The following is a 22,388-nucleotide window of genomic DNA, read 5'->3' on the forward strand; positions in this document are numbered from 1 at the left end:
GGACAGAAAAACTAGACAGAATCAAAAGGATTTTAATAGCACAAGAGTGTGAAGTAGTTTAGGGTAGAAACAAATAGCTATAACAGAAGCATGCTATATTACTACTAATATGCAAAATGACTTCTTTATACTATCGAAAGGAGTCTAATCAGTTTAAGAAAACAGGGAACTGTACATTATACTTTAGAAAGACTTTATCCCCAAATTTCTTGTTGTTATAAAGAACTAATTTACTTGATAACTCCAGATGAGTGAAGCTTTACTGTTAACCTAGAAATCATGTATGATATTACCAGTCATTCTGGAGTAAGTAAGTTGCTAAGAATCTTTTTCCTAATGTTTTGGATTGAAAAGTATTACTGGAATACAGGAAGAGATTTGCCTCTGAAAAGCAAATTAAGCACTGAAAGCCACTTAGAAATATATACAGGATGTAATATACAATAAAGCTCTTATACAAACATCAAATATGGACAATCTTGCTCTTAAACACTAAATACTATAAATTCCATGAAATGTGGATCATGAGTAACAAGAACCTTATTTTTTATGGCTTTCATTGTTTAACCTAGCACTAGAATTTCTGCTATCTTATTGACAATCCTCGGTTTTCCAATGAATTAAACTGAAACTACTAAGTTTCAGTAAAGAAGGCCAAAATAAACCGTTAAATAGAAAAGTCAAAGATTTACAAATTATGAATTAAAAGAGTTATTGTTTAAAGTACAGCTTATTAAAAAACACAAAATAAATAAGTACAGTTCACTTACTGTGACACTCTGAGGTTTTACTACTGGTGGCCCAGGCAGTTCTTCTGAATCTGGATGATTCCAATGTCTGGCATTATATACAGCTTTTGTGGGTGACTAGAGAAATGAGAGAAAGATCAACTGCTTCCATCCTTATAAAAGACTCTCAATAAACTAAAAATCATAAAGAATAATTTATATGCATAAACATGTCCTAGAAACAGCAGGATGGATACTGGGAATAGTCCCACGATAGTTCCTATTCTCATGTCTATGGCAAATATAATCTCTGTAGTACTAGGTCACAAAATCAGTAACTACGCTCTCGCAACTATGACTAACCAAGAAAAGATAGCACTTGAAAGTAAACCTAGGCCAGACACAGTGGCTCATGCCTGTAATCCTAGCACTTTGGGAGGCCAAGGCGGGTCACTTGAGGTCAGGAGTTTGAGACGAGCCTGGCCAACATAGTGAAACCCCGTCTCTACTAAAAATTAAAAAAATTAGCTGGGCATGGTGGCAGGCGTCTGTAATCCCAGCTACTTGGGAGGCTGGGGCAGGAGAATCACCTGAACCCGGAGGCAGAGGTTGCAGTGAGCTGAGACTGAGTCACTGCACTCCAGCCTGGGTGACAGAGTGAGATTCCGTCTCAAAAAAAAAAAAATAGTAAGCCTCTTTCTAGGCTTACTGACTAAGTAATCAACACATTTAACTCAACATGGGCTGGGCATGCTGGCTCATGCCTGTAATTCCAACACTTTGGGAGAGTGAGGCAGGAGGATCACTTTGAGCCCAGGAGTTCAAGACCAACCTGGGTGACAAAGCAAGACCCCATCTCAAAAAAATTTTAAAAATAGTAATGATGATAATAATAATAGTTCAACGTGTTCTGTAGTAAAACGTTATTCTTCCTACTACCAATTCATGCCTCACAACATTCCAACAATGGGAATCCAGCAGTTTATGACAGATAATGCACTCATTTAAAGCAAACCACTGCAGTCAGATGTGTGCCACCACTCAAGAGTTCTCAAATTTTATCAAGGTAAATACAATACATATACCACATATTCCAAGATACAGTGGGATCCAAGAAAGTACCATGTAAAAACATACATGATTTCTGCAGCAAAATGTCACACTAAGCAGGACAAGGATGTAAAGTCCCTCACATCAATTCAGGTTATTGTGCTGCCCCATCAATTTACTTAAACTTATAGAGGGGGATTTTCAGTTTTAACACAGAATTTCAGAACTGAGAATAAATGACAGTAAACCTACAAAATCAAATCAAGTAAAAGAACAAAACCCTCACTTTCAAGAGAAAACTGCATAATTACAACGACTGACAAGATAGAAAGGTCACATCTCATTCTATCCTCTACAAATGTGATGTTAAATTAATTATGTTTTGAACTTCAAAGAAATGGTTTGGTCAAATTAGAGATTTTCTCTTATGCAACTAATCTTATTTTCAGTACAACACAAAAATAAGAAGACAAGTGGAAAACCATACTTCAAGACCGTCAAAAAATCTACATTAAAAAACTTATCTCCCCTTCCTAGCTGCAATGCAGCAACATAATTAGCATTAAGCATTAGTGTGAACTAATGGTTAGCTTTTTACATATTATCTTTAACAAAGTAGAAACTCTTATTTGTATTGTGTATACAAACCCATCATTCTTATATGCCAGGTTTCCATAACATGATGCAGCATTAGCAATCTGAAACAATTTATGCACTCATGCAATGACTTGATCTGGCTTCCTGAGACACAACACATAAAGTGGACTGAACATAAATTTTAAAACCTACCTCTCTATTCCTTCCATTCTTTTCAAAGACCAACTATATAACTTGTGTGCTAGTTATGGATCCCTGATTTGAACTACCTTTAGTACCTCAAGCATACTCAGAGTCCAGGCTTTGGTAACAACAGCCTTTTGGCAAGAACGAGTGCCTCAAAGCTCATGCATTTTACTTCTTTTTAAAAAGCACTGACTGGGATAGGCAGAGTGGCTCGTGCTGGTAATTGCAGCATCCCTCTAGGCTGAGGCAGGAAAATCACTTGAAGCCAGGAGTTCAAGACCAGCCTGGGCAAGAAAGCAAGACCCTGTTCTTTACAAAAAATAAAATTAAAGAAATTAAAAGAAACAAAAAGAGAAATTATTTTTTAAAAAGCATTGACTACAGGTAATAATCTAGTTACCTAGTTCCACAGCCAACAAAATACTAGGGCGGCTCAAAGTTCTAAATTAAAACACTGTAAGAGTGCCTGAAAGAATAGGTGCTGCTGGCTGTGGTGGCTCACACCTATAATCCCAGCACTTTGGGAGGCCGAGGCAGGTGGATCACCTGAGGTCAGGAGTTTGAGACCAGTCTGGCCAACAGGATGAAACCCCGTCTCTACTAAAAATACAAAAAACAGCCGGGCATGGTGGTGAGCACCTGTAGTCCCAGCTACTCAGGAGGCTGAGGCGGGAAAATCGGTTGACCCCGGAAGGCAGAGGTTGCAGTGAGCCAAGATTGCGCCACTGCACTCCAGCCTAGGCGACAAAGTGAGACTCTGTCTTTAAAAAAAAAAAAAAGAGGCCGGGCGCGGTGGCTCAAGCCTGTAATCCCAGCACTTTGGGAGGCCGAGACGGGCGGATCACGAGGTCAGGAGATCGAGACCATCCTGGCAAACACGGTGAAACCCCGTCTCTACTAAAAAAATACAAAAAACTAGCCGGGCGAGGTGGCGGGCGCCTGTAGTCCCAGCTACACAGGAGGCTGAGGCAGGAGAATGGCGTTAACCCGGGAGGCGGAGCTTGCAGTGAGCTGAGATCCGGCCACTGCGCTCCAGCCCCGGCGACAGAGCGAGACTCCGTCTCAAAAAAAAAAAAAAAAAAAAAGAAAAAAGTGTTTTGTAAGTATTAAATATTATTAATAATTGTTATGTGATGATGTGCTGCTCAGTTTAAGTCTAACACATTCATAAGAAAATAGAAATATATAGCCTAACTACCTAATAAATATGATAAACAAATGGAATAACTGATGTGTCCATTCATCTCAAAAGTCCTTGAAGCATGACAGCATAGAGAATAACTGAATATTTATATTAAAAGGTCATATTAAAGGAACTATTGGTTATGCTGCTGAACAAGGCAATTCAGTAACACTATTAGTTTTAAAGCTTTTGATGTTTTACCATTTTAATACTAATAAGCAATCTAAAGGAAGTAGTCCCATCAGAACTTTTTCTTGACTTTTATTTCAAAGTCTTACAAGATTAATATAGGGTTTATTACGGGAGGAGGGATATTGAAGACACATCTTACTAACTAAAAATTAAAATAAGTAATATCTGTGTATGGCTAACATACACGCACAGCAGAGAGGGGAAGAAACAGGGAAAGACAGAAAAGGAACACTGACTGAGCTCTTTACATCATTCCAAAACAGTATAATAATTCCACATGCTCCCAAGTGAATTGTGTATGTAAAGCACACAACAGTGGTATGTCACATGCTAATTTCACTTAATGAAAGTGATTGTGTGTGTACAAAATATGTAAAAATATCATATAGCAATAAAATTTCCATGGAAAATCAAAAGTCACCCTTACCATTTAGCAACCTAGCTAAATGTTAACAGAGTCATTCTGATTGCATCACCAGGATTGTCTTTAATCTTCTTAATTTTATTCTTGTTTGAAAAGCAGATAAAGGGCCAGGCACAGTGGCTCATGTCTGTAATCTCAGCATTTTGGGAGGCCAAGGCAGGTGGATCACCTGAGGTCAGTAGTTCGAGACCAGCCTGACCAACATGGTGAAGCCCCATCTCTACTAAATACAAAAAATTAGCCGGGTGTGGTGGCAGGCACTGTAGTCCCAGCTACTTGGGAGGCTGAGGCAGGAGAATCGCTTGAACCCAGAAGGTGGAGGCTGCAGTGAGTCAGGATCGCTCCATTACACTCCAGCCTGGGCAACAAAAAAGCAGATACAGGCCGGGCATAGTGGCTCACGCCTGTAATCCTAGCACTTTGGGAGGCCGAGGCAGACAGGTCAGGAGTTTGAGGTCAGGAGTTTGAAACCAGCCAGGCCAACATGGTAAAATCCCGTCTCTACTAAAAATATTTTTTAAATTAGCCAGGTGTGGTGGTAGGTGCCTGTAATCCCCACTACTCAGGAGGCTAAGGAAGGAGAATTGCTTGAACCTGGGAGGCAGAGGTTGCTGTGAACTGAGATTGTGCCATTGAACTCCATGCTGAGCAACAAGAGTGAAACTCTGTCTCAAAAAAAAGAAAAGAAAAGAAAGCAAAGCAAAGTAGATACAGCATATAAACCCAATTCCTAAACTTTTTTCTGTGTTAAAAAATATACATATTGTGGCTAGGCATGGTGGCTCTCGCCTATAATCCCAGCAAGTTGGGAGGCCAAGGGAGACAGATGTCTTAAGCCCAGGAGTTTGAGACAGCCTGTGCAACACGATGAAACTCGGTCTCTACAAAAAAATACAAAAATTAGCTGGGCATGATGGCACATGCCTGTGGTCCCAGCTACTCAAGAGGTTGAGGTGGGAGGATCACCTCCTGAGTCCAGGAAGTGGAGGCTGCAGTGAGCCAAGATCACACCACTGCACTCCAGCCTGGGTGACAGAGCGAGATCCTGTATTCAAAAAAAAAAAAAAAGGGTGGATTCTGTTTGCTAGGTAAATTAATGAGAAAAATACTTAGAACAAAATAAGCAAAAAGTTCATAATAATAATCTAACATTCTAAATATTCAGATCCATTTTAGCATATTTCAATACTAGTAGTAATCTTAAATATATTATTCTTTTATATTCAGTGCTCCAAGGGCATAAGAAAGAAAAACCTCAAATGTGACATTCCATTAAAGCTAAGGAAAAAATATTCCAGTGACAAACTGATGGGGCATTTCTCCATGAGAGATAATATAGCTTCTATAAAAACAATGGACAAAAATGGGTTTTTACAGTACCACCACAAAGGTTGCTGTTAACCGATTGGATTACTGAATCACAACTATAAATCAGAGGAAAAGGCCACGTATGGTGGCTCGTGTCTGTAATCCCAGCACTTTGGGAGGCTGAGGTGGGCAGATCACTTGAGGTCCGGAGACCAGCCTGCCCAACATAGTGAAACTCCATCTCTACTAAAAATACAAAAAAATTAGCTGGGTGTGGTGGCACTCGTCTGTAATCCCAGCTACTCCAGGAGGCTAAGGAAGGAGAATCACTTGAGCCTTGGGAGATGAAGGTTGCAGTGAGCCAAGACTGTACCACTGCACTCCAGTCTGGATGACAGAGTTACACTCCATTTCAAAAAAAAAGTGACAACATTATGTTATCCCCCACTCACTGGGCTGTGTCATAAAAGGAGGAAAAAAAGGAATGGGTTTGGTTTGGTTTTGTTTCTGAGACAAAGTTTCACTCTTGTTGCCCAGGGTGGAGTGCAATGGTGCAACCTCGGCTCACTGTAACCTCAGCTCACTGCGACCTCCGCCTCGAGGGTTCAAGTGATTCTCCCGCCTCAGCTTCCCAAGTAGCTGGGATTACAAACGCCCGCCACCACACCCGGCTAATTTTTGTATTTTTAGTAGAGACGGGGTTTTGCCATGTTGGCCAGGCTGGTCTGGAACTCCTGATCTCAGGTGATCCACCCGCCTCGGTCTCCCAAGTGCTGGGATTACTGGCGTGAACCACCACGCCTGGCCAAAAAAAGGAATGTTTTTAAGCCATAAATACTTTATAAACAACAAGAGCAAATTTATTTATACGTTTCAAAAACTATGTGCTATATGAAGACAAAAATAGTAAGCTGATCAGAATTCACCCAGACTTACCCACCCAAGGATATCACCAGTAATTTAATCAATCAGCATGAAGTAGAACTAAATGAACTCTGAAGAAGTACTGCAATGCATAACTGTGTGTGTATGTATGCACAGTACTTTACTGGCAATTCAAAAGGGGGAAGTAGAAAAACAATTTGGATCTGGATTGTCAAAAATTTCTTTAAAGGATTTGTATAAAAGACAATTGGAATCAGAAGCAGGAAGAAGAAAAGTCTTACAAAGAATCTTTCAGCTCTTTACAACTTCCTTTTAAGCATAATAATACACAAAAAACATAACACATGTTAAATATTCAGAGTATTGAATTATTTGAAGGAAGACTACAGAAACTCCTAAATTAAAACCAACAGTGTCTGTACTATCAAGAACTAGAAATTGTAATATTCAATATGAAACACTGTGCAGAAATCTAATCCACAGCTAATAGGGAGAAATAAAACTGCAAAGTCTTTCTTCTTTGCCTGAATCAATTGCGTACTACAAGTAGTAATAACTTTTAAAAAGACAGCTGCCATTTTTATGAAGAAATTGTCAATTCCTGTCTTCATGAAGAATGATGCACACCACTACTGTGAGTATAACTTCAAAGCTTAATTGGTAGCCACGGTTTTATTAAAAGTAGGTAACTGTCACTTCAGAATATCACCAGGAAATAGCATAACTTGGTTGTAAGTTCTAAAAAGTTCGTGCAAAAAAACATAAAATGCAGTAGTTGGCATTTTGTGAGAACATAACTTAGCCTATAATTCAACAATTAAAAACCAAGATACTAGTATGAGAGCCATGACCACAATCAGCTAAAATAACAGTTCTCACAACTAAAAATACCATTAAATATTGTTGACAAGTTGTATTAGAAAGATGATTATCAAATTTAGAAATAAAAAAACAGAAGCTGTAAATATCTTGAGACACCACCACCTGTGATACGAGAATATCCATTCTCCCCTTCATTTTCCTTTAAGAACATTTAGCTGGACACATGCTCACACAGATTTCTCAATATCTTGATGCTTGCATGGGCATGTGACTAAGCTCATGTCAATGAAGTGTGAAGAGAAGTGAGGTACACCTTCTGGGGTCGTGGCTTCTAGGGATGGTTCACTGCCCTCCCTTCTAGCTCCTTTATCTTAATCAACAGTCTAGAAAAGGTAGAACACCACCACACAAGGGAAACCTGAGTCCCCTACACTGCAGCAATTTGAAAATTGTCCAGAGATAAACAACCAGAGACTGGTAAGCCAGAGAAAAATAAGCTATCTATTAAAAACTAATTTGTGATTTCTTTTACAACATCTGAACCAAATCCTAAGCGCCACCTTTGAACAACAGTAAATTGAGATTAGAAACAAATAATAACAGGACATGCTGAAAATATAAAATTTTGCCAATACTGGATGTGGGTAAACTATGCACATACAACATTAAAAAGAAACAATGTAAAAGATATAAACAGTCAACATGTAAGGAGAAAGACAGAAACTAAAGAAAAAAAATCTAAAACCAACTTTTTAGAATTATAAAAATATATACTGAGGAAGATCTATATGAACTGATATAGAGTGATTTCCAAGAAATATTACTAAATTTTAAAGGAGAGACAGTGCAAAACAGAACATATAGATGCTACTTTTTATGTAAGAAAAAAAAATTTTTTTTTGAGATGGAGTTTTGCTCTTGTTGCCCAGGCTGGAGTACAATGGTGCGATCTTGGCTCGCTGCAAACTCCACCTCCCGGATTCATGCGATTCTCCTGCCTCAGCCTCCCCAGTAGCTGGGATTAAAGGCAAGTACTACCACGCCCAGCTAATTTTGTATTTTTAGTAGAGATGGAGTTTCTCCATGTTGGTCAGGCTGGTCTCGAACTCCTGACCTCAGGTATCTGCCCGATTTGGCCTCCCAAAGTGCTGGGATTACAGATATGAGGCACTGTGCCCGGCTGAAAAATTTTAGTCTGTTTAGTTTTATATAAAAAAGAAACACAGAAAAAAAAAAGCAGAAAACAATAAAACTGGTTCCCTACAAGGGTGGGTGACAGACTGGAACAGATCTCAGACGAAGTGACCTCATTAAACTTACCTTTTTATATAGTTTTGACTTTTATAATGCTGTACATATTTGAAAAAAAAAAAAAGGTAAGAATGGAAACACAAAACCCCAACACTTAAAGCAAACCAGAACAAAGAAACCTACTCATATTTCACATGGACAGCAAATACTGTGAAGAGAAGCCAGACAAACAACCCAAAGCACTGACCAATCAAAGAGGCAGGCAGGCAGAAATAATCCCAAGTAATTTGTGAACACATTATTTGACTTTATACCCTCAATCTTTGGCAGGATGGAGGAGGGTAAGTACAGAATTGCCAAACAATTCCTGAAAACTTTTGTAAATTTACTTATTGTAGTGTAATGGGCAAAGCAATTCCGTACCTATTTAGATATATTACAGGTTGAGTAAAGGTGCTGCTGTTGTTCACTGTGAAAAAGACATAAGGCCAGAAAGAACCCTGGGCTCTCACTGTGAAAAAGACAGAAGACAAGAAATAATCCTGTGAGGATGCGCTGATACTGAAGGTATCAGTGTGAATTCATAATTTCTAGATAACTTATGTGCATAGGCATGAATCCACATATACATGTGAAGGTATATTTGTATGTGAATGTATGTGAATATATATGTATATACGTAATATATGTATATGTGCATGTTTCCTATGCCTGTTTGCTAAAAGGGCCAAGTAGCAAAGGACACACCTAGGGCCCATTATCATAATCTCTAATACCATTCTCCACTAAAGAGAATCATTACTCCTCAGAGAATGGACTTGATCCCAAGGCTACAGCTGACCAGGTATAAGATGAACCTGGAACACTGTATTACACCAGGAAGAAAGAAGTTTTCATAGAATGATGGGGACATGGCAAAGGAACCAAACAGCCAGCTTGATGAGGCTCTACTAGCCAAATTAGGACAAATTTAGGCCCCGAATAATTAAGTACAGTAACAGACTATAAACCATTGGGGAAAAAGTAGGGATTCACTAAAGTCAAATTCATAGGAATGAAGAGTAGAAAGGTGGCTGCCAGGGGCTGGCAGGTAGGGGAAATGGGATTTTGGTCAAAGGGTAGAAACTTCCCATTATAAAATGCTTAGGTTCTGGAGATCTGACTTATAGCATGGTAACTACAGTTAATAATAATGTACTTTACAGAGTCATGTACCACATAACAAGGTTTCGGTCAATTACAAACTGCATATATAACGGTCCCATAAGATTTTAATGGAGCTGAAAAATTCCTAATGCTTAGTGACATCTTAGCACAAAGCATTAGGTGAGTATTTGTGGTGATGCTTTCATCAACAAACCTACTGCACTGCCAGTCCTATAAGAGTATGGCACATACAGGCCAGGTGTGGTGGCTCACACCTGTAATCCTAGCACTTTGGGAGGCCAAGGTGGGTGGATCACCTGAGGTTGGGAGTTCGAGACCAGCCTGACCAACATGGAAAAACCCCGCCTCTACTAAAAATACAAAATTGGCCAGGCGTGGAGGTGCATGCCTGTAATCCCAGCTACTCAGGAGGCTGAGGCAGGAGAATCGCTTGAACCTGGGAGGCAGAGGTTGTGGTGAGCCAAGATCACACCATTGCACTCCAGCCCGGGCAATAAGGGCAAAAACTCCCATCTCATTTAAAAAAAAAAGTATAGCACATACAATTAGATACAGTAACACCTGACAATGAATGACTATCAACAATAACATAGGTACTGGTTTATGTATTTACTATACTTTTAACCATTTTAGAGTATTATCCATCTACTTGTAAAACAAAAAAAAGTTCACGGTAAAACCGCTTCAGACAGCTCCTTCAAGAGTTATTCCAGAAGGCTGGCATCATAGGAGATGACAGCTCCACGTATGTTAGTGCCCCTTGAAGAACTTCCAGTGGGACAAGATGTGGAGGTGGAAGACTGTTAGAATGATGACCTTCACTCTGGATAGGCCTAGGCTAGTGTATCTTAGTTTTAAACAAAAAATGTTTTTTTGGTGGGTTTTTTTTTTTTTTTTTTTTGAGGCAGTCTCGCTCTGTTGTCCAGGCTGGAGTACAATGGCGTGATCCTGGCTCCTGCCACCATGCTTGGCTAATTGTATTTTTAGTAGAGATGGGGATTCACCATGTTGGCCAGACTGGCCTCAAACTCCTGACCTTAGGTGACCCACCTGCCTCAACCTCCCCCAAGTGCTGTGATTAGAGGCGTGAGCCACCGCACCCAGGCAACAAAAAAACTTTTACAGCAAAATTAAAAATAATTTTAAAAATAGAAAAAAGTTTACGGAATAAAGATATAAAGAATGAAAATATTTTTGTACAGTAGTACAGTGTGTTTGTTTTAAGCTAAGTGTTACTAACAATAGCCAGAAAGTTTTAAACAAATTAAAACGTTTATAATGTTAAAAAGTTACAGTAAGCTGGCTGGCCACAGTGGCTCACATCTGTAATCCCAGCACTTTGGAAGGCCAAGTGGGTAGGATCGCTTGAGCCCAGGAGTTCAAGACCAGCCTGGACAACATGACGAAACCCCACCTCTACAAAAAATACAAAATCAGCAGGGTGTGGTGGTGTCCACCTGTAGTCCCAGCTACTAGGGAGGCTGAGGTGGGGGGGTCAATTGAGCCCAGTAGGTAAAGGCTGCAATGAACAGCATTCACACCACTGCACTCCAACCTAGGTGATAGGAGATTGTCTCAAAACAAAAAGCAAAAAGAACAAAACAAGCCATTACAGTAAGCTAAGGTTAATTTATCACTGAAGAAACTATTATCTTGTAACTTTAGTGCAGCATACATGTACAGTGTTTAAAAGGCTACACTAGTGTCCTAAGCTTTCACATTTACTCACTGACTCCCCAAAGAAACTTGCAATCCTGCAAGCTCCATTCATGGTTAAGTGTCCTATATAGGTGTGCCATTTTTATATGTATTTTCACTATACATTTTCTATGTTTAGATACACAAATACTTACCACTATATTACAATTGCCTACAAAAGTCAGTACAGCAACATGTCAGGAGCAACAGGCTACACCATAAAGCCTAGGTGTGTGGTAAGCTCTCCCATCTAGCTTTGTCTAAGTACATTCTGTTTGCACAATGAAATCGCCTAATGACGCATTTCTCAGAACGTATCCCTGTCATTAAGTAATGCGTGACTGTAGTACAAAATGGAAAAACAAATGAAATTCCAAACTATAAACACCCTAACACACACACAGGCATACGCATGCGCGCGCGCTCGCTCTCTCTCTCCCCACCCCCCATCTCCCCCCTACCCACCCTCCTAACCCCTACCTCAATCCTTCCCATCTTTAACTATCAAATGGATGTCAGTGCTTTCCGGCTCTTGATAACCCCTGGCCACATTTTCTCATTTCAAGCCTCATTTCCTGGGAAATAATAGTAAAATACTTTGAACTTTCAAACTTTAAAGGCACCTATACTAAAGAAAATACGATTAGGCAGGGCGTGGTACCTCACACCTATAATCCCATTACTTTGGGAGGCCGAGGGAGGCAGGTCACTTGAGATCAGGAGTTCAAGACCAACACGGTAAAACCCCGTCTCTACTAAAAATACAAAAATTAGCCCTAGGACGTGGTGGCATCCGCCTGTAGTCCCAGCAACTCAGGAGGCTGAGGCAGTTGCATCACCTGAACCCAAGAAGCAGTAAGCCAAGATTGCACCACTGCACTCCAGCCTAGGCAGCAGAGCAAGACTCTGCATCCAAAGAAAAAAAAAAAAGATTAACTGTACTTTCATTCCTTATTAAAATCCTTCCAGAATAAAGTATTAAAGGAAAAAAAGCACAAGAATTGGATCACAGAGAGAAAATAATTTACATTTTCCTAAGCCTTTTTAACTTTTGCCTTTTTTTTTTTTTTTTTTTTTGAGACGGAGTCTCGCTCTGCCACCCAGGCTAGAGTGCAGTGGCGCAATCTCGGCTCACTGCCAGCTCCACCTCCCGGGTTCACGCCATTCTTCTGCCTCAGCCTCCCAAGTAGCTGGGACTACAGGCGCCCACCACCATGCCCGGCTAATTTTTTGTACTTTTTTTTAGTACAGATGGAGTTTCACCATGTTAGCCAGGATGGTCTCGATCTCCTGACCTCATGATCCGCCAACCTCGGCCTCCCAAAGTGCTGGGATTAAAGGCGTGAGCCACTGCACCCAGCCTACTTACATAGATCAAAGATTTTAATTATCTGGTTTATTATTTAAGTTAAATATTACCTATATAAAAGGAAGAAATAATGCTTCTGGTTTGGAACAAACACACTAAGGAAATACTAAGACTGCTCAAAATTCCAGCAGGAAAAAACAATTCTGCCTTTTTAAGATACTCTTCTTATTCCTTTTTGTATCCCTAGCACAGTGAAAGTCATGTAGTAAACACTAAATAAAAACAATGATTAAAAAAAAGGCACCTAAAACCGACTCCCTCTCTTCCATACCCAGGCCCAGCCAGAACCTGCTCAGCTTCAACAACTCTTCGGATCACCCACCCCAGAGCTGTAATGAATGGCAGCTGCTATTAACTTCCACACTTTTGCCAGTTTCCCTCATCACCAATCCAATTGCTACAGTCACTCTTTTTTTCAGGCTTCATATCAATTAATACAGGTTTCTAGTACTTGAGAATATAGTGGATCTCACAATACCACATGATGACTGGATCTTAAGATGGTCAGTGAGTTCCTATACATAGAACAAAGGTAACACTGGGTAAAACTGTTCTGACAGAAAAATATGCTATTTCATGAGAGTGGGTTCTAACTGCTAAAGGAAGATACTGTGTGGAAGGAACATTTGTTCTTGGGTGAGATGTGGGAGTACTTGTCCTTTAAAGTCTCTTCAATTGTAAGATTTTGCTACTTAAGTTGACAACCTGTATAAACTCATTTTATGAAACAAAAAATGAAGTTTATCAAAGTATACAGCTATATCCAACTTTAAAACTGCAGGTTTATGTAATTGTAACATTCTAAAACAACTAAATATGTAACCATGATTTATACTGATAAATTTTAATTGCCCAGAAGCCCACTATCCAGTGTCATATTGAAGGACAGATGGGAAGAAAAAATTAAGTCCAGAATGTTCCTTAAAGAGTTAGACAAAAGATAGTGCCAGAAGGGCCTAGCTTTAAACCACAGGGGAATGATGAAAGTAAAGGTACAGGCTGGGCATGATGGCTTATGTCTGTAATCCCAACACTTTGGGAGGCCCAGACCAGCAGATGGCTAGACTCAGAAGCCCGAGACTAGCCTGGGAAAAATGGTGAAATCCCATCTCTACAAAAAATATAAAAAAGTTAGCTGGACACAGTGGCGTGCACCTGTAGTCCCAGCTACCTAAGAGGCTGAAGCAGGAGGATCACTTGAGCCCAGGAAGTCAAGGCTACAGTGAGACATGATGACACCATTGCACTCCAGCCTGAGCAACAGGAGTGAAACCCTGTCTCAATAACAACAAAAAAGAACGTAAAGGTATTAAATATTTGAGAACTGAAACTGAGATTGACGTTATGGTTAGTTTCATCAATGACCCAGCAACAGTCTTAACTGCACAACAAGATGGCCAACATCCCAAGTAAAACACAACCAACCCCACAAGCACTGAAAACCTGTATAGTCAGGCTGACTATACAGACAATGAATGCTTACAAGCAGGGATGACACGCAGCAGCTAAATGAAAAGGTAGAAATCAAACCACAAGCAGGGCAAGCAGAAGAAATAATCTAAGTATATCAGCACACATATGACAGCTGCAAATAATGGCATGTAGGGAAGCTACAGCCAGAAATCAGAAACTGGATGACATTTCATGAACGAAAGCACCAAGAACTGCTCAATGATCAAAACCTTACCTAGAAACAATAGGTACTTAAATCCATGTATGTTTCAACCCAATCTATCAAATCCTATCTTTCCTTTTCTCACCAGCAAGTGACAACTTTTCTGAATCATTGTCTCAACTATGTTTTTACTACAAGTTTTCTTCTTCACCCTCCTCATCTTCTTTCTGAGGCATGTATTCCTACAGTCAGCCCTCAATCTTGATATTAACAACTCCTCTATATTCCTGGGAGATGTTAAAGAAAATTCTCACAGACAAGTATGCTTAAGAGTTAATGCTTTCTAACACAGGGTAGAGGGGTAGGTAAAGGGAAGGGGGACCTCTTGGCCAGACTATGTCAGCAGAACTAAGGTGAGGAAGATGGCCGGCATAGTCAAGAAACTGGTTACATACATGAGGATTGTGAAAATAAGAACACATATGGAGGATAATGGAAACCAGATTTCTCTCGGTGAAGGGAATTAAAATATGGAAAATGAGAAGTCTAGAATAAAACGTGGTATCAGAAATATTAGTATGAACTCATGGTTCTGAACATACATAGAATGACCATGAAATAGGCATGTGTCTGTATATGAAAGAGTATATGCATATTTTTACATGTTTCCTAGCTGTCTACTCAAAGAGACCCTAGCAGCAATGACACTTCAGAAGAAATAATCATACCTAGTGAACAAATATTTATTTCTAAATACCATTCTCCATGAACTGCAAACAGGAATCCTTGAAGAAATGGCTGACTCCAGGACTGGGAAAGTATAGGATGAGCCTGGAACATCTTAGAATGTCAGTAAGGTGCTTGCTTCAGCAGCACATATACAAAAACTGGAACGATATCAAGAAGATTAGCAAGACCCCTGCACAAGGATGACACACAAATTCATGAAGCGTTAAAATTAAAGAAAACAGAATGTCAGTAAGTAAGGAAATGCAAAATAGTGGGACACATCAAAGTCAGCTTGAAGGAACATTCACCAACCAAATCTAAGAAGATCAAACTAATGACAGAAGTATGATTTAAATAAATACAGTAAAAAATGACTGAATAAAGTAGAAATCCATGTTCATACTGTAATAATTGAATGAATACATACAAAAATACATGCATACATTCTAACCTACATGGAGGGGAAGAAAATATCTACCTTACACTAGAAGGCCAAATACTAATAACTGTAGAACAAATACTATAATTAGGAAATCACATTTGGCAACCAATGTTGTAAAAACTGACTCAGGCAAGAATCAATGCTAAAACTAGTGGGTGAAAGTCTAATGAGGAAAGGTGACGAACCTGATAAATACCATCTTAACCAAGTGATCAGTTAACATCAATAGTAATGGTACAAACTGACATTAAGTACTACCTGATGTGATGCAGCAAGAAAATGGCATCTCCTCTGTATTGCCATCAAAACTATCTAACCTGAGTCTAATCATGAGAAGGCATCAAACACAAACTGAGGGACATTCGACAAAATAACTGGCCTTAACTCCCCCAAAGATGTAAAAACCATGAAAAGACCAGGAAACACAGATCCCATGGCCGACTGAAGGAGAGTAGAGACTTGTGACAACTACATTTAACATGTGATTCTGGATTAGATCATGGGTTCTTTGTTGAGGAGACATGGGGATGTGGTTTAGTTGTTCTGCTGTAAAGAACATTACTGGGACAATTGCTGAAATTTGAATGGGATCTGTGGATTAGACAATGGATTACATCAATGTTAACTCTGGTTTTGATGGGTATTCTGTGGCAGTACAGTAAAGTGCTTTTGTTTTTAGAAAGTACAAACTAGGTATTTAGGAGTAAGGGGCATCACATCTGAAATTACTATCAAGTCACAAACACATACATATACATCAATGGGAGGATGCATTTCACTCCCCAGGAAACATCTGGCAATGTCTAAAGACATTTTGGGTTTAACAACTAGGCAAGAGGGGGATGCTACTGACAACGAGTGGATAGAGGCCAGGGATTTTGCTGAATATCCTCCAATGTACAGGGCCAGCCTCCAAACCAGGAATTATTCAGTACAAAATATCAATAGTGCTTAGGCTGAAAAAGTGTGATAGAGCAGGAGGAAAACTCTTGCCACTACAAGTCATAGACCACCTCTTTACCACCTGGAAATGGGGCCACTGGTATTCTTAAATCTAATCAGATTAGAGAGCTAGAAAATCCAGATATTCCCACTGGCCTACCAACTACACAAGGGTGCTTCTATTATAACAGAGAATGGGCCAGGCACATTGGCTTATGCCTGTAATTCCAGCACTTTAGGAGGCCAAAAAGAGCAATCACTTGAGCCCAGGAGTTCAAGACCAGCCTGGGCAACATGAGACCCCATCTGTACAAAAAATACAGAAATTAGCAAATGTGGTGTCATATGCCTGTAGTCACAGCTACAGGCACTAGCTACCCTCCAAAGGCTGAGGTTGCAATGAGCCATGATCATGCCACTGCACTCCAGCCTAGGCAACAAAGCAAGACCATGTCTCAAAAAACAACAACAACAAAAAGAAAAGAGAGACTGGAATAACTGCTGAGAACATTTCCTATACCCACCTATCTCGTCCTTTTTTTTCTCCCGGTACACGTGAGGTAACTTATGTAAAACTTCCCTGGAGAACTGAGCTTTCCATAAATCCTAATTTCTCATACATAAAGAAATCTGTGGCATTTACTTAAGTAAGGCTCTTCTGGGAATAAAACGTCAGGGCTACATCTAAGATCTTGCTCCTGTTAAGTCATGAAATCAACTGCAGTTGGCTCCTAAAAGCTGTGTTTCTTCTAGTTTTGTTTGTAAGAAGGTTATGTGAGTTAATTCATTTATATTTATTATGTCTTTTAAATTAGAAAATAATGTTTATGATGTCCTTTCAGATTTTACCTGTAGTTCATACTTTGAAATAATCACCCAGTAGTATCTTATTCTAGCACTGTCTAAATCTGAGCAACATCTGGTGGAATCTTAAACTTCAGTAGGAAACCATGAGTTAATACATTTTCCACTCAAATATTAATTTCAGAAGGAAACAAACTAATATTCTTAATAGGGCTAATTTGAATTAATTGGCCTCTATGTTTGGGGGAAAAAAAAGCTGAAACATTGCATGAAAGATGTCATGGGATATACGTTGATCTCTTGGCCCCATTTGTTAATTGTATGACCTATTTGAACGTTGTCCTGTTCTATTGTTAGTTTTCTTCACCATTTATTGTAGTCAATTTTTAAATTTCTGTAATATGAGACCTTTCTCTATCTTTTAAATTACTGTTACCTAAAGTTAATAAATCCAGATTATATGTTCCTTACACTTGTGCAACATTAAAATGAATAAAGGCTTTGCCTTGAAAAAAAAAAAGGGGGGGGCGCTACTATGTTAAGACACAGCTTGTTAAGACACAGCTTTGGTTGGGCGCGGTGGGAGGCCCACTTTGGGACTTTGGGAGGCCAAGGTGGGCCGATTGCTTGAGGTCAGCAGTTCAAGATCTGCCTGGCAAACAGGTGAAACCCCATCTCTACTAAAAAGACAAAAATTAGCCAGGCATGGTGGTGCATGTCTGTAATCCCAGCTACTTGGGAGGCAGAGGCACGAGAATTGCTTGTACCTAGGAGGCAGAGGTTGCAGTGAGCGAGATCGTGCCACCACACTCCAGCCTGGGCGACACAGTGAGACTCCATCTCAAAAAACAAAAACAAACAAAAAAAAACACATACACAATTTTACTCATATTACATTTTTCAAATAAGCTCAGTCCCATAGCTCTTTTTGTTTTATAAATTAGCAATAATTTTCTTAATTTTCTGACACTATCACGTTGCATCCATTAACAGTAAATAGGTCTGCTGCTGACTCAGTTGCCATGACCTGATTTACTTTAGGCCAGATAGATTCCTTCGTAATCAGGTCAAGTACATGTACACTGCTGCCTTCTAAGCTATGTTCGTAGCAAAGAAATTACTCCAACATTAAGTTCAAAACTAAGTTAAAAAAACAGAACACAAATAGGTACAAATGACCTCAACTGAATATAGAATTAACCATAAGCAGACAATATAAATATCATTTCAACAAATTTTAACACACTACCGTAACTGTTCATCCTAAGTAAACTATAATCTAAGGACAAAACAAATTGCAAAGAAATTAAAATTCACTCAGTATATTTATTGCTCATGTCGCTGGAATTATTTTTATATATATGTATGCTGTAGGATAAAGCAAATAAGTATACAATTCTGTGATGTTAAATTTGAAGGCCAGGCACAGTGGCTCACGCCTATAATCCCCAGCACTTTGGGAGGCTGAGGCGGGTGGATCACCTGAGGTCGGGAGTTCGAGACCAATCTGACCAACATGGAATAACCCCATCTCTACTAAAAATATGAATAAAATTAGCCGGGCATGGTGGTGCATGCCTGTAATCCCAGCTACTCGGGAGGCTGAGGCAGGAGAAGCACTTGAACCCGGGAGGCGGAGGTTGCAGTGAACCCAGATCATGCCACCGCACTCCAGCCTGGGTGACAGAGCAAGACTCTGTCTCAAAAAAAAATAAAATAATAAATAAATTTGAAAAAAAAAAAAAAAACTATCAATAACATAAACTCATGGTTCATTTTTCAACGTATCTCGTAACTCTGTCCAAACAAAGGCCCTTGATGTGATGAACACATTCAGCACTCAGATCTCGGTTTCTGAGTACTAATACCCACAAACAGAACCAAGTTTCTAGAAAAACACGTGATTCCATGACTTAACAGGGAATCTACAAGATGAGCCTGAGCCATGTTATCGTACAGAAGGCAAGGGAAGTGCTCAAAGATGACAGGTTATTTCAAAAGGATACAAGAGACAGCTTGAAATGGTTCACATTGGCCAAATCTAAAACAACTTCAACTTAAAAAAAAAAAAAAGCAAAATCAACTATAAAACATTTAGTAAATAGTATTTATTTTTATTGCATATATTTCACACGCAAGATAATGCTTTAATATACACAGTGATTACTACAAGCATCCATCACTTTCCAGTTACCCTATGTGTGTGTTAAGAGCACCTACAATCTACTCTCTTAGCAAATATCCTATGTTATTAACTACAGGTCTGCTACTATACATCAGATAGCTACATTTATTCATCCTATGTAACTGCAAGTATGTACTGTCTGACCAACACTGCCCTATTTCCTCCCCCTCCTCATCCCTGGTAACCACCATTCTATTCTGTTTCTACATATTCAACTATTTTTAGTTTGACACACAAGTAAAATCATGCCATTTTTAATATTCTTTGTGTCTGAGTTACTTCACTTAGCATAACGTAACTAAAAATGTTATCCAATAAGCAGAAATTACTGAATTTATAGTGATGGAGACAGTGGGAAGGAGACGGGAAGAAGGAAGAGAGATGAAGGTTCCTCTTTACAAAATTCCAGCTATTAAATGTGTAAGAAATAATGATTAGAAAATTCATCATTCTGTAACTCGAGCAATAAATGATGTAGGCAAAGCTCAACAATGGATACGAAAATGATGAGGTAAGACAACAATGGGGAATAGGCATGCATGTGGTACCAGACTAGCATTCTGAAGTTTCCTAACTAAATTATAAAAGCAGAAATGTACTTATATTCTGGAGAGAGCTGGTGATCAAACAATGCTAAGAGTGGAGTAACCAGATGTCATGAGACTTCCGATGTAAAGCATCATACATGATGCAACCGGTGAAATAGTCTCTCCCCCCTCCCACACACACACAAAGTCTAACCTGAATTTAATCAAACTTCCAGACTTAAATTCTGGTACTTTAATGCAGTGATGTAACAAGTTAAATGACATCAGTAGGAAACAATCAGATAAATTCTGAATGTAGAACTTTCTGTAAGACAAATAGCCTAGGCTCTTAAAAAACCATCAGGGCCGGCCGAGAGCAGTGGCTCATGCCTGTAATCCCAGCACTTTGGGAGGCCGAGGCAGGCGGATCACGAGGTCAGGAGATCGAGACCATCCTGGCTAACACGGTGAAACCAGGTCTCTACTAAAAATACAAAAACGAAATTAGCCAGGCGTGGTGGCAGGCACCTGTAGTCCCAGCTACTCACAAGGCTGAGGCGGGAGAATAGCGTGAATCCAGGAGGCAGAGCTTGCAGTGAGCAGAGACGGCGCCACTGTACCCCAGCCTGGGTGACAGAGTGGGACTCCGTCTCAAAAAAAAAAAAAACAAAAAGAAAAGAAAAAACATCAGGGCCAACGGGAATTTTTTTCAAAGGAGGGTACTGTTCAAAACTAAAAGAGACATAACTAAATCATTATGGTTTGGAAAAAAAAAATATGAAAAGACATTTTGAAGATGGGGAAAACTGAATACACAGTGATTATCAGATTATATCAAAGAATTATTAGGAATTGACTTAAGTGTTATATAACCACAGGTATAAGACCTTTCTCTTAAGAAATGCAGGCAACTTACTTTCAAATAGACCTTATATATATTTAATATAATAAACTTGCAAATAAGACTATCTATATTTAATATAAATATTATATATTATACAGTAAATACGTATTATAGAGAGCGAGAAAGGGAAGAGACCATGTACAATTATGGTTAAATGCTAATTGGAAATCAATCTAGGCAGAGGGATATGGGTATTCATCTTACTGCTCTTTCACATTTTCTGTATATTTCAAATTTTAGTTTATTTATTTAACTTATTTATTTTTAAGAGAAAGGGTCTCACTCTGTTGTCCAGGCTGGAGTGAAGTGATGTGATCATAGCTAACTGCAGCCTTGAACTCCTGGGTTCAAGTGATCTTCCTGCCTCAGCCTCCCAAGTAGCTGGGAGCCACTATGCCCAACTACATTTTTTCCTTTCTTTTTTTTCTTTTTTTTTTTTTTAAAGATGGGGCCAGGTGCATTGGCTCACGCCTGTAATTGCAGCACTTTGGGAGGTCGAAGCAGGTGGATCACCTGAGGCCAGGAGTTCGAGACCAGCCTGGCCAACATGATGAGATCCCATCTCTACTAAAAATACAAAAAATTAGCCAGGCATGGTGGCACTTGCCTGTAGTCCCAGCTACTCAGGAGGCTGAGGCAGGAGAATTGCTTGTGCCTGGGAGGCAGAGGCTATAGTAAGCTGAGATCGTGCCACTGCACTCCAGCCTAGAAAACAGAGCCAAGACTCCACCTCAAAAAAAATTTTATAAAGATGTTATCTGGCTTTTTTTACTGGATTGACATTTGTATGGATGGTGCAAAAGCAATGGTGGGTAAAACTGCTGGTGCCTTAGCACCAATAAAGGTAGGACTTCTGAACTGCTACATACTATGTAGCAGTCAAAATGTAAAATGCCAGTTTCACTTAAAGCCCTTAATGAAGGAATAAAGATGGTTAATTTTATTAAATCTCTATCCCTGAATATACTAATAATCTCTGTGACAAAACAAGTATGCATAAAACACTTCTGCTGCATGTAAAGTACAGTGGTTGTATGGAGAAAAAACTACCACTGTTTAAGTTGCAAGCCAAACTAGCTACTTTTTTCTCAAACATCATTCTTTACTGGAAAGATCGACAAACTGTGCTGATTCAAACATGGGAATGTGGCAGGCATTTTCTCGAAAACAAAGAGTAAATCTGTTACCATCAGTTGTTTTCCTTTGCTTCCAACAACAACAACAACAAAAAATTAGAGAACTTGTATCTACCACTGTGAACTTGACAGGTTCTCAGTACGTACAAACTTTTCTGAGTTTGACAGTGGTATTTTGATACTGTATAATGAAATGTGTCATCATTTGAAAGATTTGCATAATTCATCGTAACCAGTATTTTGC

At 39.3% G+C, this 22,388-nt stretch overlaps 1 protein-coding gene and 1 non-coding gene across 4 annotated transcripts in view; one reads left to right on the top strand and one right to left on the bottom strand.

The window, feature by feature from the left end:
* The window catches only part of LOC105495982 (WAPL cohesin release factor), an 86,369-nt gene that overhangs the window by 35,009 nt on the left and 28,972 nt on the right, over positions 1–22,388 (bottom strand). For all 3 annotated transcript variants that reach the window (XM_011765999.3, XM_071069843.1, XM_011765998.2), the window contains exon 5: positions 771–866. In XM_011765999.3, the coding sequence (XP_011764301.1) occupies positions 771–866 (96 nt within the window). The remainder of the gene's footprint in view (positions 1–770; positions 867–22,388) is intronic.
* Positions 15,333–15,439, top strand: LOC112429232 (U6 spliceosomal RNA). The gene has a single exon (XR_003021400.1). It is a non-coding gene; the product is annotated as a U6 spliceosomal RNA (small nuclear RNA).

This window comes from Macaca nemestrina, chromosome 9 (assembly GCF_043159975.1).
Source record: "Macaca nemestrina isolate mMacNem1 chromosome 9, mMacNem.hap1, whole genome shotgun sequence".
In the NCBI taxonomy this organism is placed as follows: Eukaryota; Metazoa; Chordata; class Mammalia; order Primates; family Cercopithecidae; genus Macaca; species Macaca nemestrina.